Genomic DNA, 26,086 nt, shown 5'->3' on the forward strand with positions numbered 1-26,086 from the left:
ATGCGTGAACATAATAATCCTTTACATGCGTCAAGCAGCATAGGGTCGTTGGAATATTTGACTTTTTTCGCTTTTTTTAATGATGACAAGAGGCATTTATTTTTTTTTTTATTGTTTTAGGTTCAGTTTTTTTTCTTTCTAGACTTTCTTTTTTATCCTATTTGTACAAAACTTTATGTTATGTATCATTTATATTTGTTTCAGATTGTTTGTAAGTTTATTACAAAATGTTCAAATATGTTCTTACATTTCAGAACATTGTTTGTGCTTATACATAACAACTTTAATAGCTTTTTCATATAGTAAGAAATAATTATTTAAAAAAAGGAAAAGAAATTAATATAAAAACCAACTAGATCAATAAGATCAATAGAGAATTTAAAAAAAATTAAATATTATCATAAAAACAAAAAAACATAACAAATAACAAAAAACATGAAATAAAAACATAAGCAAATTAAGTAAAAACGGTAATGAAAATGGCTTAAAACACAGCAGAATCACAACATATACAAAGAGGTATGTTAACCAAGGGTTTATAGAGCATCGTTCGCGGGTGATGATCAAGTTAAGCGAAATTAAACCGGGCTCCAAAATTTGGCCATGCATGCATGCGTGTATGGGTGCCATTTCTATCCCTCCACAACACACAGGCGGGTGGGTGTGTGCGTTTACCGGTTCCAGAGATTGTTTTTATTTTTATTTTGGGGAGCAGCTTCATCTTTTCCTGTTTCATTCCGGACGAAACACACCGAAGAATGTGTGCAGAAGGAGGGTAAAAAGGGGGTGACCGTTACCATAAGCAGCATCACAGCAACACGCTACACAGTGCAACCCGTCGGTGGAGTCTCGGTGAACAAAAATGCGGAGTGTTTTTGGGTTTTGGGAGCGGTTGTGGAGAGGACGGTTGCTTTTTTTTCGTTTTTTGATTCGGGTTCGGGGTTTGGCAACGCTAAGGTCACATTCGGACAATGTCAAGAACGCGAATATGTGTACAATAGCGTGGAGTTTGCTTTTCTTATGCGTTCGTTTGAGAATGAGCGCATGAGAAACAACAGCCCGGAAGAGAAAGTGAAGAATTGCTTTTGATTTAGATGAAGAAAACATATTTTTAAAGGCTTTTTCCCCGTTTTTTTTCACTGTAAGAGAAAGAAAATCAATCTTCTTATCTCGTAAAACATCACTTCAAGTCGTTAGCGCTGTCTCCAGGGGGATTTTTCCTTCGAGATCGTGATCATTCTCCCGTGCTGATCGACAACTTGCACCCCGAAACGATTCATTCTAAAAACGCTGAACTAACGATCAATGCTGTACACGTTCTTGTTCTACCTTTCGGGGTTCGCTCTAACTTCCTGGACCCCTTTTTCGTGGGTACGTTAACGAGGCACCCAAAATATTGCGACTACCCCCCTTTGCCAATAAAAAAAAAGAATTCATCGATTGAATCACCGAGTGAAGGCAACCAGCATAAGCCGTGAATAAATAAATAAAAAATCAACCTAACAGAAACACTGAGCACAGTCAGCAGCAAGTACCTACAACAGCAACCAGCCGTGTGCATAAATACGCGCGATCGAGCGCAATACAGAAAGAGTAAATTATCTTTCTGCTCAACAAAAAAAAACGAAGAAGTTTCAAACCCCCGCAAAACCTGAAAACGGACAATCGTTGAGAGGAGAACGGATACAGCGCGGACAGAAAGCATCCATAGAGCCGCAAACCAAGCAAATAAAATAAACATTTAAAGCAGCAAAACAGAAAGGCAAGCGCGCATCGTTAATGTTTTGTGGTGGTCGAGTGTGTGTGCGTGTATGTATGAAGCACATCAGGCGCACAAGGATAGCGCATAAAAACGCATAGGCGCGCGCGCAACACACGTTGCAAAAAAAAACGAGCTGCTTTTCTTCGCGAGAGCATGTTTTTTTCCTCCCCCAGAGCAAAGCGCTTGCGCAAGTGGATTTTGCGCAAGAAGATTCGCATCGCTTGCGGCGCGCGCTGAGGTTTGCGGTAGATGTCCGGTACGAAAAGCGAGGAAGACTTTCGAGACTTTCACTCTTGCTTAGCTAAATTTAATAAGAAATTGTATTAAAATACATGTAAGATTAACTGTATTAATATAAACGGATATAGCCCTTCAAATGAACTGTTCCTGCAAATGAAATGAAATATTTCTAAGCTGTTTTAAGGTCTTCCAAGCGTTACTAACAACGAACCTTTCCCAAAATATCTCCATATCGCCATGCATTTGTTTTTTTTTTTTTTTGCCAAAACAGCCCCTCTCTCTCTCTCCCTGGTTAGGAATGAGTGGCAAAGAACAAGCGGGTGTTTGCTCTACGGTCAAAAATACAAAGGTAATAAAAATCCCATCCAATTCGCGCTCGCGTATGCATACATAATGAAGAAGGCGCACACAGAAGGGTACAACAGCAGAACAGAACTGCTTGAATTTATATGCAAAACGTTGGGAGGATGAAGAAGTCGAATGCCATTGTTTGCTCCGTTCGATAAGTGCCAATGGTGGTCACGGCGGTGTCATCACCGTTATTCTTCACTGTTGGGGTTCGTTTTCGGTGGTACGTACGCTTAGGAAGCGAAGCTAAAGTGGAAGAAAAAGGAACTTTAATTAATAATGGAAGTGTCAAAGCAAAAGATTGGGATGTACGTATACATATACATACGACAACGAACACCGTTCATTTCGGTCGTAAGAAAAAACGTATTTCTTTGTATTTTATCACTTAACATGTAACATTCATACAAACACAGCATTTCGGTACATGGGTGGTGTGAATTGTGTACACCTTTCGATCAGCTGCAATCGAGTGCTTCATTTTCTCTCGCATATTAGGACTGTAGCTTCCCTTGAGGAATTCACAATTCCTACTCATCCTATAACTCCCTCTGTACGGCACAATTAGTAAAGCTTGTAGAGTCTTCTGCTGGAATCGTCTTCGGTTTTGGGATACACAGTCAAAGTTCAAGATGGTTGAATGTTTTTTAGTTGGCATGTTTCAACGTCCGAATGATTTCACTAAAATTCGTGCTTTTTTGTATGGAAAATCCAACTATCATGTCGTTTTAAGAAAAAATCCGGTACGTTTTCGTAAGGAAAAACGTGCCAACTAAAAACACACAAGTTCAATAGTTTGCAGTCTATCGAAGTTCAACCAGCGAGTTAAGGACTGTGCGTTTAAAAGGAAGTTCATGTTTACTGTAACATCCAGAGCGAGCTACTTTGCTATTGGTTCGAAGCGTTTAGTACATTAGAAAGTTGTTTAAAGGAGGCCCTAGAGCGAAACCTTCTTATGATTATTACTATTATGTGGCAAACCTTAACCGTAAGTATATATCTTTTTGTGTATATATATAGGTAGAGTAAACTAGTAACAAAAAAATGTATGAGGCAGCCCTTTTGTATAGAGATGTTATTTGATGCATTCGTTCGATGTGTTCTCACACGCTTAAGTTCTTACTAGTGTATATAGTTTCACAAAATATGTTTTTTTTTGTTTACACATTTCAACTGTTAAGAAGCAAATGCACTTTTCGATTCAAATTAGTGGTGCTTTTCGTAACAATTGTACATTACTATCGATGTACAAACGTTGTTCTCCTGTTGCTACTCCTGCTCAGAAACGAAATGCATTCCCGCTTCGTCTAAATACGTTTCTTTTAAACATCGAAACCCCGGTGTTCCCTATCTCATCTAAATAGCAAACTAAAACAGGTAGCACTATTCGTTTATTCACTGTACTGTACTACCCACTGGATTGTTAAAAACTAAATCCTACCTCTCCCTTTGGTGAAGCAGCAGTTTCATGACAAGAGGGGTTTTGTTTTGTGCATTAGATTTCCTCCTTGTACGATTGAATTTTGTGCCACAAATGCACTAAACAGGACGGTCTAGGGCACGATTTTAAGCATTTTTTGGTGCACAATTACGGTAACGACGGATGAAATACTTTGGGAATTGATGAAATGATGATCATCCAAACAAAACAGCAACAAAAATGCAAAAAATGATTGCAAAATGAAGGGAACGAGCGATATTAAATTACAATAACAACTGCTGGTGGCGTTTTGAAAGTAGAGTGGAGTCGATCCCAACCATCTGAAATGGAATGTGTTTAGAACATTCCGGGTCGGTCCTGCTCTTTGTTTCCAGATTTTTCAAAGAACATGTAGTCCTAAAAAATAAAGAATACATTACATTAATACACTGTTATCCGCATTATTACTAGCTTTTATCGGTACTTACAATTAAGAACAGAGCCCCCAGCAGGGTAGCCTTCACCCTAACGTCCAGATCCATCGGGAAGTTAATGCCGAAATGATCCGCATCGGTAAACATTTCACGGCCCAGTCCGGACCACTGCTTGCTAATCTTGCCCACCTGCGTTCCATTGGTCGACAGTACCTGTGCACAAAGAAATCGAATTTAATATCCACCCCATCGAATTTCACACCACCAAAACCACACCACTCACCTCAAACTCAACGTCACCGCAGATGCTGAACGTACAGAATGGGCCCGATATCTTTAGCACCGTCTCGCCGTTCTGATTCTTGATGCTGAACTGGGGCGTCAGGATCGACCAGTCCTGCTCGACGTACCCGATCACGTTGCCGGGCGGGGCGGTCACCTCCATCGTCTGCAGGCAGCACGGAAACCAGCAAGAGCTGCAGCGCAGCGGTCGGTTAAAGTGCAGCACCTCGTTCTGGTACGTGTCCAGTATCTTCATGTCGAAGGCGCGGGCCGCCCCGCAGCACATCCGGTTGCAGCAGCCGGTATCCTCCATCGCCCAGTACACCTTCTGGCCGAGCGTGTTCTTCACCGTGTACTTGTTCGCCGTCTCGAAGCCGGTGAACGCTTCCAGCAGCTCGACCTTCTGGTGCACCAGCAGCTGATCAATGGCAGTAAGGTATTCCAAGCCGGGCGGACAGTTCGGTATCCCTTGAGGAATAGGCATCCAGCCACCTGTGCAAGTGAACAGAGAGAGAGAGAGAGAGAGAGAGAGAGAGAGAGAGAGAGAGAGAGAAAAGGGGAGGGAATTTTAATATATGTTTTGCTGAATATTGCTTTATATATAAAAAATGAAGAAAAAAAAACAATTGAAATCATTTAAAAAAATCAAAGTTCACAAAAACTACTCTTATGAATAAAACCAGTCTTGGGAAACTAGTTGTGGCGACCCAGATTGTTTTTTTAGAACCTTGGTGCATAGCATTCCGATGAACGCGTTATCTTCAATTCAACTACACACACACACGCGCGCAACTAATTCAAATTAGTTACATGAAAGGTTAAACACTGCGCACGAAATCGTGCTGCGATAAGCGAGTTAGGTTCTTGTTTTCTAAGCATTATTAGACAAAAATATGTTGATATTACAAATGGCCTAGAGATGTTTTATAAAAGCCGTAGGAGGTTGCTCGCATCATTTAAACAACAGTACGGTCCAAGGCAACCCCCTTGGAATTCTGTAAAATACTACTTAATTTGGCCAGGTTATATGGCCTGCGCAACGAAATTTCAAAGATTTTCTATACCGTTCAGTGTATGCCGAAATTATAGTCCTCGAAACCCACAGACGCTGCACCCATATCAGCCATTGAAGTAATACTGAACCCAGGAGTTCATACTGGTCCTGGTAACGATCATCAATCCACACCTATCCTGAAATCTATCATGAAAAACCCAAACCGGTCCTAGAACCGAACAAGAACCCATACCGGACTTGGAACTGATACTGAACCTATACCGGTCCTGGAACTACTCATGAATCCAAAGCAGTTCTGGAACTGAAAGTAAACCCATAAAGGACCTGGAATTGATCATGAACCCATACCGATCCAGAAACCGAACATGAATTCATACCGGTCCTGAAATGACTCCCGATTTCAATCCTTTCTTGGAACTGGAACGGGACCTGTTTCGGATTCGAACCCGGCCCGGTACTGGAACCGCTACAACTCAAGTTCCAGTCGAGAAACCATACCCTGCAGTACATGTGCAGCGTAGGAATAGCGCAGAAAATATCGTAGGAATTCCAAATTCGGAACGAAATTTGAGCCTAGCCTGGGTCTGGTGACCAATACAGTAACAGTTTCGACCAAGTAACTGATTCTGCAGCGTAGTAAAAGTGTAGGAATTAGCGTAGGAATTTTAGTAGAATTTATATAGTGTTTCAAATCTGACATTTCCTTTTGACAAAAATCTCGATCACGTTGCGCTTTTATGAGCATTTCCGGCTTTTTTTGCACCCTAATAACCTCACTGATAAGATAAAACCACCACTTTGATCACACGCTACCCCACCAACCAACCTGCGCTCCTCGTCCGTTACCAGATGCTCGTAGCCATTCGCTTTGGCCGACTTGCGCACACCGGGAATGTAACGCAGCATCCGGCGTATCGTGGCCTTCCCCTGCCGGATGTGCAGCTGCCGGCTGAGATCGAACATTTTCTCCTCCAAAAAACGCAACAGAAAACGGGTACGGTACTGGTGTTGCTGTGCGCGAGCACCTTCACGATCACAACCATCCTTGACACTGCTATCACCACTTTTCCCATCCATGCCCGATGCACTCTCCGCAATGCTGACGATCGATCCAAACTCCCTAATCATGGGACGACGCACAAAACGTTCCTCCTGCTGCTGCTGAGCAAGCTGCACTGTCGTCGCACGCACCATGGTACTGTTCAAAAAGATCACTTTCTTTTGTCTTTGGCCACTACACACCACCAAGCGGGGAGCGAGTACCGAAACCTTTGACTGCACGCGGTGAAATGAAGTCTGCTCCGTTCCGGTTGGGACAGAGTAAGTGTCCACTGAGCGCGCACACACAATTGGATTTAATTTAACCTTATCATTCCCTATTAGTCGCACTCTGGCAGTGGAATAATCCCAAGCCCTGAGAAGCTCATCACCATACGGTGCTACACACAAGCGGCAGAGGTAGGACGACGATAGTGACCGTTTCTTGGCCTCTTTAAAGCACTACTGCCACCCATGCACTACCTCAACGTAGGCCTGCGTCTTCTATGCTCTGCTCACCGTCGGATTCTGGCCCCAGTCTGGATTGCAAGATTCCATTTTATTGCGCGCTCGCGCGTTCACACACCCGCGATAAGAAGTGAGGAAACGGTTCACACCGCACCGACTACAACAAGTGTAAGCAAGTGCAGTGTATGTTGTGCCTGTTGATATCACAATTTAAATAAGGGTGTTACACGGTCAAAACACCGCGCTGAGACGAATTCTCTGGCCTATGGGTTTGGTGCGTTCCGTGTAGGAATCAACACACTCTCCCACCGATTCTACCTCTGCTCTCCTTGCACAGACCACTGATTAGGAGATGTAAGTAAACACATCTTGTGGCCCTAGCTAATCGACTTCGAACCCGAATAGCGGGAAGAATGCATGCACACAACCTCCTAATAATCGACGTTGATGCAGCACAACGCAAGGAACATAGCTGATAGACAGCACGAACGACGCGTTCAAGAGAGTCATGGCTGCAGGGGTTAGTCGAAGATGTTGAAGGGTTATTGAACTAAACAGAGATTGCTCTTTCTTCCTTCCCTTCCCCTCAGGAGGGTTGCTGATCGCGGCTCAATCGAAGGTCTTATCGTAGTACGCACGCTTAACACAGCATGCATCAATGCTGCTGCATTCTGCGCTCATTCAACCGTGATAGGGAAACGATAACCGCGCACTGAGTGTGTGCTTGAGAGAGCGATTGAGTTTTTGCTGAGTTGCATCACAATATTAATAGCAATTGCAGCACTCCAATTATCTCATTCTTAGCTTACTTTATCGAAATTGATTTTACACTTAAGAAATCATTAAAAATAGATCATAAACTAATCTTCCCTAACAAATCTTCAGACCTTTCTGTAATACTAGTTAATTTGGCCAGATTACAGGGCTGCACAACTCAATTACAAATATCTCCCGTTACTCTTTGATAGATACTATTGTATACCGAAATTTATGGCCTCGAAACCCAATTCAAATGAGGTACTTATAACGACCCCTAAAGAGACCTAAAACCAAAACAAAACCCATGCTCCTCCTGACACCAATGCATTACTTTTTCTGGAACAAGAACTGTACTATACATAATAACGGTCCTGAATCTAACTGAACCAAAATCGGCCCTGGAACCGACACAAAATCCATACCGGTCCAGGAACCAATACTGGTTATACCGGTCCAAGAACTGATCATGAACCCATTCCGGTTTTGGAATCTATCATGAACCAATACCGGTCCTGGAATGTATCATGAACCCATACCTATCCCGGAACCGATCACCAACCCATATTGAACCTGAAACCTATCATGACCCCATACTGGTCCTGGAACAGATCATGAACTCATACTTGCCCTAGAACCTGTCATGAACCCATGCTCGTCCTGGAACCGATCACTAACCTATACTGAACTTGAAATATATCATGAACCCATACTGGTCCTGGAACAGATCCTAGAACCGATCATGAACCCATGCTGGTCCTGGAACCTATGGGAACTCATACCGGCCCTGGAACCTGTCATGAACTCATACTGGTCCTGGTACCTATCATGAACTCATATCTGCCTTGGAACCGATCATGAACTCGTATCTGCTCTGGAACCTATCATGAACCAATACCTGCCTTATGGTCTATCATGAACCCATACTGGTCCAGGAACCGATCATGAACCCGTACTGGTCGTGGAACCGATCATGAACCCACACCGGTCCTGGAACTAATAATGAACTCATACCGGACTTGGAACTGATACTGAACCTATACCGGTCCTGGAACTACTCATGAATCAAAAACAGTTCTGGAACTGAAAGTAAACCCATAAAGGACCTGGAACTGATACTGGACACATACCGGTCCTAGAACTGATCATGAACCTAGGCTGACCCAGAAATAGCTACCGATTTCAGTTGTTACCAGGAACAGCACCTGGAACTGTTCCGGAATCGGTACGATACTTGGACCTGGTTCGGGTATGGATTCGATACAGCTCAAGTTTCAGTGGACAAACTAAACTCGGCAGTAAATGTCCTGCGAAGGAATTAGCGTTGGAATTCAGCGTAGGAAAATTAGTAGAATTTGTGTAATGATGATAACATGGAGGCAAAGACTTTTTTGAACAGTTTTACTCTGCACTTGAGTCATCTCTTATCGGTATATTTCTTAAGTTCTTTCCATTTTATCTTGATGCATTTCTGCTATACACTCCACTCCATTTCCTGTTTTCTAAGGTTATCATCTGAAAATGATCGATCTCCAATCGCTGTACTTAGGGCATTGGCGATAATACTGTGCTGCAACAGTGGCACCTTATCAATCTCCAATGCTGTGTTCCGGCAGGGGAAGTATTTGTGCGAAAAACAATAAATGCACCGGAAATTATGTCACCGTTGAGGCGATACGGTAAGGTAACATTTCAAATCCAATAATTACCATGAAAATCATTGTTTTCGACACACATTTACGGCGTGCGAACGTGGAACGAAGGGGAAAGATAGGCGCCTGCTGTTAGCTTTATGTACATATGCGCCGTTCGTGTCAAGCAGCACGAACACGAACACCCACACTTCAATGATGTGAGAAAAGGGCGACATTCCATTAAACATGTATGCGACACGAAACGAACATACCGCAAGCGCCGTACGCGTCCGACATTGACTGAGTCAATCGCGCACAACTACTTTCTTATCATCTCTGTGGAGGAGGCTTGTGTGTCACTTATTGATTGTCGTGTGTATACACTTTCATACGCTTCTCTTCACGCTTCTCTTACCTGGTACCGGTTGACCCATCACCGGCGGTGGATGGCCAGGCATTCCTGGCTGCACCATGACGGGTTGGTAGCCGCCACCGCCGTACGGTTGATTTGGTGCGTACATCTGTGGCGGCTGGCCATAGCCGGGGGCAGCCGGTGGGTACGGTGAGCCCTACAATTGATTAAATCAATTAGATATTATGTTTACACGCTTGTGGTCCGGGATTGCTTAATTTTAAGCAGATTAAACAAAAAATAAATAAGTAATGTGATCCATTTACCCAATAGCCAGCCGGGGGACTTTGCTGGAGAGAAAGTGAAGTGGAATATGCACAGAACCAAACACCAAGCCACCATATTTTAAGACATCGAAGGCACACATACGGTAAAGCCAAACAAATGACCACCACCCAACACCGATGGAGAAAAGAAAAAATCGGAAATAAAAGTATAAATGATAACAGAAGGAAGGATAACATGCGAAAGAGATTAATCTATTAAATGAACTCAAGCTCAAGCACACAAGACCCTAATCACACTCTAAATTGTCGGGCTGCTGATCGTACGTTTAACGGTTTTAATTGTGCAACAGTATCGTTATCAAACTCAATCCAATTCAGTCCATATGATATTGAGCAACGTATGAGCTAGATAACACACAGCATATTGTCACCGGCAATCGTTGTATATAGATAAAGTATTAAAAAGTTGGGTACGGGGGAACTCATATGGTCGGACAAAACCGTTGTACATTTTCGGGCTGCAAACAAGCTTCACCACACAGCTGAATGGAAGCGTACTTTAAAAATGGTAAAGCTAATATTTACAAAACGATCGGAAAGATGGGTTGAAGCAAACGATACATAAAGACGACGAAGCGAGTTTACAAATACATAGCCGGTTTGTTTAAACGATCAAACAGAACACAACACGGCACAGTAGATGATGGCACTGAAAGACGTAAACAAAAGCATATAATACATCGGAGTCAGCAAGACTAGAATTATAACATTTGAAATAATTTCCTAGTTTAAACGTGATACTACTCTTTAAAATTGAAATGTGATAAAATTACATATACCTAAATTGTCTACGGATAATGGTCTACGGATAGCAATGTAAAATTTATGAAATAGCGATGTTAAGACACAAAGTTACAATGCAGAACTACTTTCCACTATTTATCGAAATAAACCCTTCTAAGCAAATGACACAAAAAAGCTCTTCCTTCAAAACCTCAACTCTACTCCAACCTTAACCTCTCACCTCATTTTTGTTATTATACTCCATATCACTAGCCTGTCTCTACCAAAGAATCTGCACTGCAAGCTCACGAGCTTCTAATCCGGGATAGACACGACAGCCTTCGAACCGTTCAAAGTGAAGTGACAAATGTAACTAACCGTGACACTCGATAAACACACTTCGGAGGGAAAAAACCAAACCCACTAAATCGCCACCGTCTGTGTGTCTCTGTATGTGTCTCTTTCATTTGCCACACAGCCACCCCCGGCCACCGGCACCGGGAGGAAGTATTCTTATCGTGAATTCGTTGCCACTCGTGGGCGCTCCAACATACACGCTGTGTAGCTGCGGAACGGTATGAGTTAATGGTAGGGTCCCACAACACACATGCTACACATGCTAGCCGCTTTTATAACCATGCATCCATTGGTGCTTTTTTGCCAGTCGAAATACAATTACTAGTACGAGTTAGCGGGCAGCTAACGGACCGTGGACAAACTCATCGCCAGTGGTGGTTTCGCTCTTCTATCGTTTCATCATGCCATTGGATGATTCATCCATCGACAAGTGGTTTCTAAGCACCAATTCAACTATCCCCATATTCTCGTGCGTCAAACGTTCTTTCTATCATTCAATGTTGTGCAAAATCGTGTGCTCAGTGAGTGTGTGTGTTATCAGTAGGACGAATTAAGTAAGCATTACTAGCTTTCCTTACTTAGTTCTGTTGCGCTTCCTCATCTGCCAATGAATGTTATTCTAATAATGCGATCGAAACTGCTCGTCTATTGATATGTAAACATACAATTTTAACGTCCAATCGCTTGTTGGGATAGCTTTCTAACCTTGTAGAGCTTTTTCATCGGGGCTTACCCGTCCTACCACACACATACGGAACGCTTGCTGCATATAAATAGTGCATCTCATTACAGCAGACACTCGACCTCAGTGATTCATTTGCGCTTGCCTTTTCTCGCTGCCGCCCTGCCATTGTGCTATTACTCACTGGCTAAATATGCTCCTCGGCCCAAACACGTCTTGAAAGAACGGAACGGACGTCGTAAAAATCGTATTTAAATGAACATTCAATATATACAGCTTCCATCCATCTCTATTCTTTCTGGCGTTTCTAAGCGTTATTGCAAAACCAAAACTAATCGATGCAGCTTCACGCAGAATTACTACCACCTTCACCTTCTTATCAACTAACAAACTTAGTAGATGGTTGCTAAAAATTAAAAAGAATCATTAAAAAGCACAACAAACACTAGTGCAACTATAACGAGTGAAACATACACAGAAAAGCGACATAAAATGGGAGAGAAGCGCCACAACTTACCGTTCCCGGGGGTGGATAGGGTGCTGGTGGGTAGCCACCACCACCGGCCGGCGGATAGCCGGGCTGGTCCGTATAGCCTTGATACTGGGGCGCGTACGGTGCGTACGGCGCTTGTGGCTGTTGCTGTGGATTCATCTTGAATCCCGCTCGGTAATTGGACCGGACAGATGAGCGCAGCTACAAGCGGCTGCTTTCGAGCGGCTGAAGTTGCTTTAAAACTGAAAAACTGATGTAAAGAAGCAAGAGAAGAGAGAAAATGGGAATCATTATTATCATTCGTTATTGGTGTAATAAGCAAGCTGATATAAACGCTGATAAAAGTGGTGTGTAGAAAAAGGGGGGAAAATACGCCAAGAAACATTTCGCCGATAAGCCTCTGATAAGCATACTGGACGCAGGCGAATTGTATATAAAAAAAGTGGTGGGACAGATGATGAGGGAGTTTTCACCGAACTGTTATACTTTTTTCGCGATAAGCTTGTTAAGCTTAACTCTTGTATTAAGCACGTGAGCAAGAGATGACAAATTAAAATGTAATGCATTTTTTAAATGATTATATGCAACAAAGTAACGACTTTTATCTTGTATTCGATTTTTACACTCCCGTTAGCTGCTCCAAACTGACCAAGCCTCTTTCTTCATTAAATTAAGCGTCCACCACCACAGTAGAACCCTTTCCATTTCTACCTCACCAAAAAAAGGCCACCAACCAACGAAGATTTGAATGAATTGTGTGTATCGATCCAATTCCGCGCTTCCGTTGCGTGTTATGAACGTGTAGCATAAAATGACTCCCAAAATCCTCCCCATCACATCCCACACCACCCCGAAAGCAGAAGGCGAAAGTGAACAAAAACTCGACACCCTCCCCCCTCCCCCCTTTGCCATCAAAATTGAAACCCGCGGCGAATTGGCGGCGCCATCGTCTTACGTCATGTGACCCACACCACACGGTCATGCGTCTCGTCGCGTTCTCGTTGGCTTGCCGGGCGGCGTGCTAACACGACTACACGCAGCAGCACATCCAAAACAAATCACTAGTAGCAGCTTTGCTAGCTAGCTGTAGGATAGGTTATATACCTTTTTTGTGTTTTGTTTTGCTGTTGAGTTCTAGCCCCTCACACCAACGGTAGCGCTTTGCGTGTTTAGGAGGGGAGAGAAGCTTTTGCTCCATGTTCGTTACTTCGAATTGACCTTCGACACGCACCGCACAGCAATCCGCTGGGAGAGGGACATTAGTAGGTTGAAATTCCATGGTCGAGGTGAACCATTTCGCGCCATTATCCCCACAGGTGAACCACATTAGACGGCAGACGGCGGCGGGGGTAAACGGTTTGAGCAATGATTGAAAGTGCACCCCCTCTGATTTTGCTGACTCAAAAAGGTCAATTTCTATTCAAGTAAACTGTATAAAACCTTTGAAATCTAAACCATTTTTGTGGAGTAAAAATCATTAAAAAAATATTTTAATGATCACGTGCGTTGCACAGCGTGCCTTATCGATATCTAATGATGGCCAAACAGTCAGCCCTCCCGGGGACGGACCGGAAGGAGAAAGTGGATCATTTTACGATAAGGCATTTCACCAACCATACAACCCAACCAACCACACACACATACAATTTCGTGCAATGAAACGCCACCACCACCAGTTGAACATGCCAGCGTGAGTGGTGGTATGTTCGTTTCGTATCGAAACATTCCGTAAACTTGGGTGGTGGGTGGGCTAGAGTCTTAGGTTGTGTATGCAATGTCGTCATATTAGGCTCGAAAAGACGTACATAAAGTGGGAAGTGAAAGTGACACTTCTTGATTGGTGGCCACTTCAGACATTGAAGGCAAATCGTGTGGCAAATATCAAAACGATTTAGCCAATGTGCGAGCTTCTCGTATGTAAAAAATCAACCTAAAAGCGTAACGTATTTAGAAACGTTTGCTGGTGTTGTATTTATGTGGCCACAAAATCGATTGCGAACAAAATACAATCAACGTTGCTGCACGTTCACGGCTACGGAGATTTTGCTGTGAGTCAGCAGAAAGTAAAACTTAACAAAAGCAGGAGACAGAAAGAAGCGCGGACGTCATTTCAAATTGCTGATGAAACACGACGCCACTTTTTGAGCAGCTGTGAACGTCGTACTGGAAGCCCCCACTGGCAACATAAACATTCTCGCCTCATGTTCGAGACACGTCCGCTCCAGAGAGGGCCTGTTTTTGACTTCATAATAATGGTATTTAATTGTTTGCTCAAGCAGAAGATGGCAACGAGAGCTAGGGCGAGAGTGTTTCAGGAAATTCTTCCAAGCGAATCATTTTCAGCGGTTCGTGTTCTGTTCAATCTTCGTTATGAATGCAAGCTTATTGTTCATCGTTTAAATTCAATGCTTATTGTTCATCGTTCAAATTGAATGCTTTGCTCATTTTATTCATTTTCTGAAACGGAAAACAAGAAAGAAGAAATGAAACAAAATAACTTCTAGCGAGTGGGCTAACGTTACTGCAACACTTGTGCACGCCCCGCCGCTGCTGGCAAGAGAGTTTCACTCTTTCGAAGGCCGATTTTCCCCCTTACGATCCTATACGCGCAGTCAGTCCCACAGGGGGTCCCCTAGTCGGCTAAATAAGAAAGTTCCTACCAAACAAACAAAAACAAAAACACCCGGCTAGTACACTGGCGTTATATTTTTAGCTCCGGAACTGAACTGAACAGCCACGCACGGGGCTGTTCTTCCCTTTTGAGGATAAATTTAAACACTTTAATCACCGCCAATGCAATGCTTGCACACAAATGCAAACTCCACAAGTGATTCGCTATCAATTAGCATGCACATAACGCAACGCCACTTGGTAGCTGCGTATTTCTCAAATCACAGAAAGTAGCACCGATAAGAAACAGCTCGTGAGCCCATTAACTCTGCACTGTGATAATGAAAACAAAAGGGCAGCACAAATACACATGACCGGCAGGGGATTTTCTTACCCTGGAAGATATAACTGCTGCAAATCACAGCTGCTACTCGAGTGCACGCAATCACACTTCACTGGCCATGTGCGTACGGTACGAGGGAAACAACCATACTATTTAGCGAGAAAATCTCCCGACTGCATCCATTCCGAATGGATGCCAAATATAGGTAAACATTGCACGGATTAGAGGGAGGGAGGCAAGGAGAGGGGTGGTTACCGTTGAAGTTTCGTAAATTCAGCGCGTTTACCAGCCCACGTTGAGAAGTTCGACGAACAGTGGCGGGCATATCTTGGCTTAGTTTAATGGGCACGTCGTTAGAGAAGATGAATTTTTCAACTTTGTTTGTGATTTAATGCACATAAAAAACATTGTTTTTCTTTGGATGAGGCTCAACATTTGTTTTACATACTATTCTGTGCAATAAATAAGGTGATATTCGATCTCAAACGGCAAGCGTCAAAGAAATTGACGATTTCTTTAGTGCTGTTAAAAGTAGCATTCATCCGGGCAGGAGATATCATTTGTTTTTTGAGCTGCTACCCGTATACTTGTCCCGCTTTTCGCTTTTCTGCATCGCATACGTTAAGAATGGTACAGAAAGCCTTTGGGGATGCAGCAATGAGTAAAACAATCTATACAAGTAGTGTAGTGCATTCCGGAACGGCCGTGAAAGCGTTGAAGACGAAGAACGTCCTGGGAGACCGAAGACCTCAACCGACGATGCGCACGTCCAAATAGTGAAGGAATCGGTACTGCAGAATCGTCGTTTAACGATAAGAGACCTGGCCGTTGAAGTTGGCTTAACCCCCGGGTCGGTGAAAACAATTTTGAAGGATGTTTTGATCAAAGCTCGAAGAACGAATACCGTGCCAGGAACAGTATTCTTTGATTGCCGTGGTGTCGTCTATTATGAGTTCCTTCCCCCCGGGTCAGATTGTGAATAAGAAATATTATCTGTACGTCATGCGTCGATTGCGAAACGCTATCCGCCAAAAGATCCCGCGATTGATGGCAAAACAACTAGTGGTAAACTGAAAAGACCGCTTCGGGGACATCGCTTGGAGTCTATTGAACGGATTCAAGCCGCAACGAGGACGGAACTGAAAGCCATCTCTGCCATCGAAAACTGAGTAATTCGTTGCAACAAGTGCATTGCATCAGGAGAATACTTCGAAGGAGACGAAATCGATTTGGCAGAATAAGTGCACAGTTTCTGAAATAAATGCAATGTCACCTTATTTTTTGACCACAGTGGTATTTTTTAAAAGAAAACTTACTCATTTTATGGATGATTATTATTACTAAGGACTCAAAATGATGAATTTCGCGTCCCATTCCATTCGTGGTGATCTTCTGACCAACGGTGAATTCTCAATTTTCCTAAAGTACAACAGTAAATTTTGCCCCAATACAAACTATTTTAGCGGCAGTTTAGTTTAGCCACTTAACCGAGAGCATGAAATTTGCCAATTTCTACGTGAATACAGGGTTTCCCAGGATTTATTGGTCAGTTCCCATGATTTTTTGGTGCATTCCAACGATTTTTTGATCGTATCGTAGATTTTTGGTTCGTTTCCATAATTTATTGGTATTTTCCAATTGGATATCAATACAATTGGTCCAAAAAATTCTGGGACACGGCCAAAAAATCGTGGGATCGCACCAAAAAAATATGGGAACCCACCAAAAATTTATGGGAACCAACCAATAAATCGTGGGAAACCCTATATCATGAATTCCAGTTAAGAAATTCCCATCCAATGGTTGTGTCTACAACTTTCTCAATATTAATACATCACCATTTACATTGATCGCACCATCATTCTACGAATCGTGGTAAATATTGGCAATTTTTATTTGAATCTTTCACGGCTGTTGTCAATTATATTATATTAGATCCGAACGCTCGAATCAATCAAATCTGATTATCGGCCATCATCACACCATCTGCTGTGTCTGTATACTTGACTAAAAGCTATCGCACATTTAGTGAAAAAAGGGGGGAAAATACAACTTAAAACAAAAAATATATATATAGGCTGGATCGGATACACTGAGAGAGTAGTAGTAGCGGATGGTATAGAAAGTAAAAAAAGGCTACGAACTAGAGGAAAAAAACGAATCTTGTCCAGGATATAACATCCTTTCAAGTTTGTGTTGTGTTCGTGATTTTAGAGCATAACCAGATTGTTTAGCTGCACCCACACATCAGCATTTTTTTCCATGGCTAAGATAGAGAGACACAATTGCGAGGGCTTACAATACTACACAAAAAAAATGTTACAAACTATATGAACTAACGCTACACAATTGGCAATTCCAGCCCTGTCGGGCGTGGGACGTTGCGCTCTTATTAGCTTAGATTGTGTTGTGGTGTTGTGCATGATCAGAAGATTGATATACAAAACATAGCAAAAAGCAAAAATATTTAAGCTAAGCTAAAGGATGGACGATAATGGTAAGCTATCCGAGATTTTGATTTAAAAAAAAAAACAAGGAGTCGCATAAAGACGGATAAAGTTACAAAAATCAATTGCTCTTGTTGTGTATGCAATGTAGTTGGGCTGTAAAAGGAAGACAACCCGGAAAGAGCTTATGCTTCATAAAGCGAATGAGTGGTAAATAAATTTCCAAAAAAAAACATCAGGATGGCAAACGCGTGATTATCATGCTCTTTACATTTCCAAGCACAAAAACTCATTTCAAGCAGCAAAAGTGAAAAGCCAGTATGAAATTTTTGAATCTGCAAATCTGCTTAACAGTCATGACGATTTAATTTGTTATGAAACAGTTTCATACTAAAATACATCTAAAGTATAATGCAAAGCAAACTCTACCTGTACAATTTGGGCTATTTTTTACTGTCTCTTTCACTTTCAGGCGACTTGACGATGAATTTATGTACCTAGTTTGGCGCGATAGGAAAGAAGTAGTAGTCGTAATCCTACAATTAATTTTACACACTAGCTCTAGTCTTTCTAAAATGGTAAAACAAAATTTGTTCGAATGGTAAGGCGCCAGCAGGAAATCTCAATGTAAGAATTGTAGCATCTTGTTTTTTTAACGTTCACAAATCTAAAAAAAAGTGAGCTTAAAAAACACAAACAACTAATCGCCTCTACTTGTGCGTCTGTAACTGAATCTCTTCGTATGTTGCTTATAGAAAAATATAGATATGTCTAAAAAAGCAATACAATTATGTGCTCTAATTTCATAAATCGACTGATTTCTTCGCGCTTGACACTACACTCGTTGTGGGGTTTTCCACTAATCCGCGATCCTTGGTAGAGAAGATGTACCAAAAACTATTTGCATCTATAGAGGGGAGGTCCTTGAGTCTTATTGAAATTTCAATAAAGGACCGCACGCTACACTTTGAAAGACCAATCGCATATGCAGCTAAGCGTCAAACAAACTTTGCGATCACCTCTTGAGGATACAAAGAGATTTTTTTGTCAAAAGCCCACTCAGAACAGCTTTGCCAAAGACAACTCTCTGCAGCTTTGGGGGTTGGATTAATGCGCCATCATATCATGCAGCAGCAATCACGATTGTCTTTCCATCACATTACTAAACGGTTGTACTAAACCCAGTACACAAACACCAACCATCGCGCATATATGTACACACATTTGCTTTACACACGCTCTAGCAGATCTCGGCCCCAGTGTGAGTAGTTGCTGTTTTTTTTGTTGCATTCAAAAGTTAGTGTCAGAGACAAAGCAACGAAGCTCCAGAAAGTGGTACGGAATAGTGTTACAACAAAGGTAGCTAAAACACTCACTGGAAAGCGAAATGTAAAATAGGTGCCTAAAGGTAATTGTCATGTAAAAACAAAAAGAAATAAAGAAAGAACGTCCTTCGAAATCGGTATCTCATCCTCTTTCTGTCGTCGCTCTTCCATTCAATGCAAAACCCTACATTCACACACGATCGCGTGCTCACCAGTACACGTCTCAGTCTTCAGTACACTTCGTTTTCTTGTATCGTTTGCCTTCCCAAAAAACGTTCACTTCCGATCATTGTCTTCTTCCTGTGTCCGCCTTTCGTTCTTCTCGATCGCATACACACAACATGGTAACACCACCACCACCCACTAGGTGGCAGTGGTAAAAGGATCGTCCTTGTTCGTCCTTGTTCGTTTGTGGTTCCTGCTTGTTGCGTTTTGTGTGTATTTTCACAGAAGCACACATTGACAGTGTGCGCCTCTAAACTCCGTGAGTCCGTGTTCTAATCGTTTGCGATCCGACGGCGTGTTTCTTCGTCCCAAAAGTGGTCGCTGTTCTGTGTCCTCTTTGCGTACTGTTCAGTGTTTCCAGTGCTTCTCTTTTTCTCTCTTGCTCTGTTTCTCTCTGTATCACGTGTTACAATGTTCCAAACAACCGTCCAGTGTCGAAACGTGCTGTCGTCACAGTAGTCTTCCGAGAGCATGGTGATGGCGCGCTGGTTGGTTCACCACACCCTCACCAAGTTGGCGTTGTGGTCCGTCCGTACGAAGGCGTCCAGGGCATGACAGGAAATGAGGGGAAAGTGTGATGATGATGGTATAATTGATGGCATTAGGGAAGCTTGGTACACGACGATTGTGATTGTAACGTTTTCCGTTTTCGTTTTGCTCCGTTCGATTTTTTGCCGTCGCCAAACACACATACACACCCACACACACCGTCTAGTGATGTCGTCCACAAGCGTCCATAGGTTCGGAAATGTCCGGGACGAAAAGGGGAGGAAGGAGAGTGAGAGAGAGACCTTATCAAGTGGAAAGATCCTCCACGTCCTTGACAGTCCCCTGCACGCCCACGCAGACCTTAGAGAGAGACAGAAAGTGAGAAAGTGGGAAAGGAACAGAGGGTGGACGGTGGCGTATTGTGTATTAGCGAGTAGCAATAGCACAAAATCGGAAAAGCGCTGCACATCGTCAGTTTTCCCTTTCTTTTTGTTTTTGTTTGCTGTTTGTAATAGTGTACACACATCACGCACATTTTCTCGTGTGTCTGGTGGATGTTTGTTTCGTTTGTTCTTTTTCTGTGTAGGATGCAGGAGAAGAGGTGTTTTCTCCAGCCTGGTGCCAGAAGGTTTCGTATCGTAATGCTGCGCGCGTTCTAACGTTCTTTTCGTTCTTCCTCTCTCTTTCTTTGTCCAAAACCGTTCTCTTTCGGGTGTAGGCGTCCAGAGTTCTAGTAGTCGTAGGTACGGTAGTGTACGACTGCTGGAGGAGGTCTCCCCACACCTCCCCCCCACATCCCGTAGGTGTATCGTTCAAGGTATATAGAGTATAAGCTAGGTTATGCTACAGTACCAGTACCATCGTATCGTTTCAGTTTGTTTCGCTTCTGTGTTCACATTCTCTTGTACCAGGGAGGGGGGTTTGTTTCAGTGCGTCTCTTTTGCTGTTCGTTAAAAGTAGTGTGTATGCGTTCTGTGGAAAACAAATTATGTTAAAGGTGTTAACAACGTCAGCTCAAATCAGGTAGGGGAAGTGCAATACGGAACACAAAAACAAGGAAACAATAGTACATAGAGCCACGGAGGTTTGTGTGGGGGAAAGATTGCAAGCCATTAAACATGTACAGCGAACGAACGATCGGTTACCTGCATTGTTTGCCCTTAGGGTTTTTTTTTTTTTTGCAATAAATGAATGTGAAATGTGGACCATTTTCTTTGAAGTGTATAGCAGTAGCTCGATAGCAATTGAATTAAATTATACTAAAACATCATCTTTCCTTAAAATGATATGAGAGCTATTCAAGTAATGAGTATGTCTTTGAATTGTGAATGATATTTAGGTTCCGACAGTAGATTATTTTTTTAGGTTTTTCTTGCAATGATTGGGCTAGAAAAGTGTGATGAAATGTAAGATTTAGTGATGGGAGCTCGGAATCGGACCTACCCGATTCCGATTCCGTGTTCGGAATCAATTCCGGAGCTGAATCCCATGAAGAATCGATTCCGATTCCGGAGCCGATTCCTAGTTCAGAGTCGGATCCGGAATCGGAATAGACCTGGGAATCGCAATTTGCGGTAACGGAATCGGAATCGACCTGGGAATTGTAACTTGCGGTAACGGAATCAGAATGGACGATATCAGTCCGAATCTCCAAGAGAATGGATCGTTTACAAGTAAATTTTGATTATTTATGGCTATCAATACGTAGCATCATTGGACCTAAAAGACTATTCTTATGATGATGCCGAAACCGACTCCGATTTCGGAGCCTATTTCGATTCCGGAGCCTATTTCGATTCCGGAGCCGATTTCAACTCCGGAACCAATTCCGATTCCGGAGCCGATTCCGATTCCGGAGCCGATTCCGATTCCGGTACCGATTCTGATTCCGGTACCGATTCTGATTCCGGAGCCGATTCTGATTCCGGAACCGATTCTGACTCCGAAAACGATTCTGATTCCTGAACCGATTTTGATTCCGAAACCGATTCTGATTCCAGAGCCAATTTCGATTCCGGTACCGATTCTGATTCCGGAACCACTTTCGGAGGCGATTCTGGAGCCGATTCCGATTACGAAACCGCTTCCGGAGGTGATTCTGGAGCCGATTCCGGAACCAATTCCAGAGGCGATTCTGATTCTGGAAAATGATTCCGGACCTACTATCCGGAATCGATTTCAGAAAACTTCGGAGCCAGCCGGAATCGATTCCGATGAGAACTTAATTTTTCCATCACTGGTAAGATGGAAATACACTAGCCATCACAGAATGAAGACAGTTAGTATGGCATACATGAAAAGTTCTCAGCTCTATCATACCATATGGCGGGACAGTGGTGCTTCGTGGCAAATTCCGTCCTTTGAAACCCTCTCTCTCTCTCTCTCTCTCTCTATCCAACACAAACAGTTAACTTTCACTCAAAGAAAAAAACGATTCTAGTTATACTGGACACAGCTCGAAAATCTTGGAAAGGCATTTGAATATTTACCTGTGCACAGACGCGACGCATTATTCCACTGGCAAGCGCGCAGAGTTACTCATTCTCCATGCGCTCATCGTGGCGCATTCTTTTCCTTCGATCGTTGCTCGGTTCCTCCGCCTCCAGCACCTGAAAGAGGAGCAAGAACCATTTAGCCAAAAAGATTTCCAACAGAGCGCTCCCCTAACTAATACGCACCTTCAGCCGTACGTTCAGAATGTCCGCACCGTGCAGCTGCTTGATCGCTTTCTTGGCCGACTCCTCGGAGGCGTACTTGGCGTACCCGCAGTTCTTGTTCGGCAGCAGGTAAACGTCGATCAGGTCGCCGAACCGGCAGAACGTCTGCTTCAGCACGCTCGTCGGCAGCGCCTTCGGAATGCACACGATGAAGCAGCGCTGGGCAACCTCGGCGTTCGCGTTGGCCAGCGGTTGGGGCGGCGGCAGAGGCACACTGCAAAACGCCGCCTCACGATCTGTGGCAAGAGAAGAACGGGAAGAAAAAGAGTTGATTAGCGGCGCACCGGTACGGAACGAACCCCTGTTAAACTTCCTCCACGGCCCATACCGTTTCCGTTGAATGGTTCGACCGCACCGCCTCCGCCGACTCCGACGCCCACACCTCCGACACCGACTCCAACACCACCGACGCCCCCTACGACACCTCCGACGCCCATCGTGCCGACCGTTTCGTGCCCGAGCCGGATGATCAACCGCTCGCCGGGCGGATACTCCAGCCCGTGGATCTTGTCCCGCGCGTACATGGCCGACTGGCTGTTGTTGTACACGACCGTTGCCGTCACGTTGCGATTGTCTAGCGGGGGATGGTTAACAAGAAAACCGAACCAATTAGCATCCTGGGGAAGGAGAAAATCGCACCTCCGAACGCAACACTTACTGAAATCATTATTGATCTGGCAATAGTCCAGCCCGGGAATGATGTCGAACAGGCGCCACAGCTGGTCCTGGTTCAGCACCGGGCTGCACAGCACGGTCAGCATCGTTTCGTTCCCGTTCGGCACCATCGCACTGTTGCCGCCCGCCCCACCGTACCCGCTGAAGGCGCCAAAATCGTTGCCACCTCCGCGCCGGTCCACGGCACCGCCCGCCCCCGACCGTCTATCGTTGCCGCCCATCGCGGCAAAGCCCATCATCGCGCCGGCCCCACTCACACTGCCGACACCGCCACCGCCCGGTCCCACCCGCCGGTCGTCGGCGAACCCGTTCGCACTGTTTACCGCACTCCCGAACACACCGGCCCCGGCGCCTCCTCCACTACCGCCACCACCACCGGCTCCACCACCTCCACCACCACCTCCACCGCCACCACCACCTCCTCCGCCACCACCGCCGCCACCGCCACCCCCGACAAAGCCGCCAAAGTTCTCGTTCGACGAGACGGACGCGTTGCGGGGCGGCTTCGGCTCGGCAAACACGGCCTTATACTTCGGATCGCAGCCCTCGAACGCTTGGGCCGCGTGCAGAAACCGGCCAAACTTGACGTACGCAAAGCCCTTGCCCTCCTTCGTCACCTTGTCGCGGATGATGGTGACCAGATCGACCGTGCCGTACTTGCCGAACTCCTCCCGGAGCGCCTCCTCCGTCATGTCCTTCGGGATGATGACGAACAGCCGCAGGTACTTCTCCTCCTCGTTCTCCGTCTGCTTGCGCGAGCCCTGCTGCCGGTTGGCCGCCACCAGCACCTTGATCGGACGCGTATTGTCCCCGACGCACTTGCCGTTCATCTCCTCGAGCGCTCGGGCCGCGTCGGACGTTTTCGCGTACTTGATGTAGGCGACACCTTGGAAAATAGGAGGAGAAGAAAAAACCACAAACACACACGGTTTAAAAGACGCAATGAACGGCAAAATGCGTGTGGATGTGGGCGTGAGCAGGGTGGTTGCAAAAGCGAAAGGGAAAAATTCAATAAACGGTAACACCCGAAACATGTTCCGTAATCGTCATAGCTTGTCCCCTTTTTTGCAGTAGGCGATGCATTCGCCACCTTTGTGAAAAAGGAAATGCAACCCCTAACCTTACCCATACACGCACGCACAAACCCACACACACACACATCACACACGAATGCTCGCATAGAAACGCATCTATCACGTCGCGCTCCCTCTTCCTCCTCCTTCTCGAGCTGTTCGGTAATACCTTTGCCTTCGCCCGTCGCCCGGTCCTTGACGATCCATATTTCCTCGATGTCGCCAAACTTGTCGAAGTGTTCGCGCAGATTTTCCTCGGTGACGCTCTTGCTGCAGATGATAAACAACCGCGACATTGGCGGCGTGTCGGCGGAGCTTTTCTCCTCGGTGAAATTGTTGCGGCTCGTGCCGCCCGACCGTCGCTCAGCCATCGGTCCGCCCTTTAGAAACCTTTAGCACCTCACACACTGGGGGGAGGGGTGTTCTGTAGCCTTTTTAGCGTGTGTCGGTGTGTCGTGTGCTGAATCGTCGTCTTCTTGCCGCACTGCACAAGGAAGGGCTCTTTTCTAGTCGTTTCCTCGCACCAGCGCCTACTGCAACACACGCACACACACGGTGATTCCTCGACCAAATGACCGAGGGTAGGCCGTGCGAGAGGAAGGGAGCAGGAGGTGAACAAGCTGGCTTGTGGTGCGTTGCTTGGGGTGGCTGTTTTTTCTACTCTGTTTCTGTGCCTTCTTGGGAAAATGATCACAACGACGACACACACACGCACACAAACACGGGGATAATCGGGAGGGAAATCAAGAGTACGGTTTACATCACACGGAAAAGGAAACACACGCAACGTAAAAGGAACAATCGTACGCGATGCCAGACACCAAAACTTCTGCTCTGATCAACAATCGGACAGTGACAGGCAGTGTGGCCAGATTATTTTGGCGGTTTTCGGTAGGCGCATCAAAATTTTATCGGTAGTTTTCGGTAGGTTAAAACTCAAAACTTAACTGAGTTAAAAAAAAGTAAAAGCGAAAGAAGTGTTATGTGGGATGGGGAGGAGGGGGAGCTAATGCGCAAAATGAAAGTTCCATCTCACGAGAATATGCATCCTTTATCTAAGATATGGATGATATTGTGTCTAAGATATTGTGTAGCCGCTGAACCAAATCTAATCCATATCTTAGATCTTCTTCTTCTTTGGCTCAACAACCGATGTCGGTCAAGGCCTGCCTGTACCCACTTGTGGGCTTTGGCTTTCAGTGACTAATTGATTCCCCCCCATAGCAGGATAGTCAGTCCTACGTATGGCGGCGCGGTCTATTTGGGGATTGAACCCATGACGGGCATGTTGTTAAGTTGTACGAGTTGACGACTGTACTACGAGACCGGCTCCAATTATTTTATTTTAATTATTTTATATCAATTATTTTAACGATCAATTTCTTCTTCATTTTCTTCAATTTCTGAGGAAAATTGAATATCCATAGAAAAAAAATGAAAGCTCCACAGCTTCATTGGTTTGATCAATAGATGGCGTATTACAACTCATCATTATATTGCTATCCTTTTCTTGCAATGTGTTTCGACAAGTTTCTTATGACCTATCCCAAATAGCCAGCTCGTACTTTATAGCTGATTTAGGGCTGTTTAACGAAAAATCGTTCCGATGTCGTACTTTGTGGCTGATTAAGAGATAGACGGTACTTTGCGGAACTATGGAGCTTTTTAACAGGCACATGGTACCCAAATAGCCAGCTCGTACTTTATAGCTGATTTAGGGCTGTTTAACGAAAAATCGTTCCGATGTCGTACTTTGTGGCTGATTAAGAGATAGACGGTACTTTGCGGAACTATGGAGCTTTTTAACAGGCACATGGTACTCTTTGGAACT

At 44.4% G+C, this 26,086-nt stretch overlaps 2 protein-coding genes across 7 annotated transcripts; both read right to left on the bottom strand.

Annotated features, from left to right (window-relative positions):
• Positions 1–2,696: 2,696 nt before the first annotated feature.
• Positions 2,697–16,574, bottom strand: LOC1276186 (phospholipid scramblase 1). 6 transcript variants are annotated; one of them, XM_061645811.1, is made up of 7 exons: positions 15,356–16,574; positions 12,376–12,601; positions 10,076–10,099; positions 9,813–9,966; positions 4,488–4,978; positions 4,259–4,417; positions 2,697–4,187 (listed from the first exon to the last, which is right to left on the bottom strand). In XM_061645811.1, exons 2-7 carry the CDS (start codon positions 12,508–12,510, stop codon positions 4,128–4,130), a joined length of 1,023 nt encoding a protein of 340 aa, XP_061501795.1. In that variant the 5' UTR covers positions 12,511–12,601; positions 15,356–16,574; the 3' UTR covers positions 2,697–4,127. The 6 variants fall into 6 exon arrangements, with proteins under 6 accessions (XP_061501795.1, XP_001688667.1, XP_061501796.1 ...); XM_001688615.2 differs by lacking the exon at positions 10,076–10,099; XM_061645812.1 differs by lacking the exons at positions 12,376–12,601; positions 15,356–16,574 and adding an exon at positions 11,061–11,432.
• A 600-nt stretch (positions 16,575–17,174) lies between these two features.
• On the bottom strand, positions 17,175–25,109 carry LOC1276189 (RNA-binding protein 45). The gene is made up of 6 exons (XM_061645810.1): positions 24,425–25,109; positions 23,166–24,068; positions 22,836–23,081; positions 22,469–22,743; positions 22,280–22,399; positions 17,175–20,762 (listed from the first exon to the last, which is right to left on the bottom strand). The coding sequence occupies exons 1-5, from the start codon at positions 24,624–24,626 to the stop codon at positions 22,325–22,327; spliced, it is 1,701 nt and encodes a 566-aa protein (XP_061501794.1). The 5' UTR covers positions 24,627–25,109; the 3' UTR covers positions 17,175–20,762; positions 22,280–22,324.
• Between the last annotated feature and the right edge of the window lie 977 nt (positions 25,110–26,086).

Source organism: Anopheles gambiae, chromosome 2 (assembly GCF_943734735.2).
Source record: "Anopheles gambiae chromosome 2, idAnoGambNW_F1_1, whole genome shotgun sequence".
In the NCBI taxonomy this organism is placed as follows: domain Eukaryota; kingdom Metazoa; phylum Arthropoda; class Insecta; order Diptera; family Culicidae; genus Anopheles; species Anopheles gambiae.

Bases quoted from the DNA above. Each gene is read 5' to 3' on its own strand.
- LOC1276186 (XM_061645811.1), bottom strand. From the start codon at position 12,510: ATGAATCCACAGCAACAGCCACAAGCGCCGTACGCACCGTACGCGCCC. The intron at 9,967-10,075 runs GTAAATGGATCA...AATCAATTGTAG, and splicing joins GTCCCCCGGCTGGCTATTGG to GGCTCACCGTACCCACCGGC. The intron at 4,979-9,812 runs GTAAGAGAAGCG...TCACTTGCACAG, and splicing joins GATGGGTCAACCGGTACCAG to GTGGCTGGATGCCTATTCCT.
- LOC1276189 (XM_061645810.1), bottom strand. From the start codon at position 24,626: ATGGCTGAGCGACGGTCGGGCGGCACGAGCCGCAACAATTTCACCGAG. The intron at 23,082-23,165 runs GTAAGTGTTGCG...ATCCCCCGCTAG, and splicing joins CCAGATCAATAATGATTTCA to ACAATCGCAACGTGACGGCA. The intron at 22,400-22,468 runs GTGCGTATTAGT...CTCCTCTTTCAG, and splicing joins TTCTGAACGTACGGCTGAAG to GTGCTGGAGGCGGAGGAACC.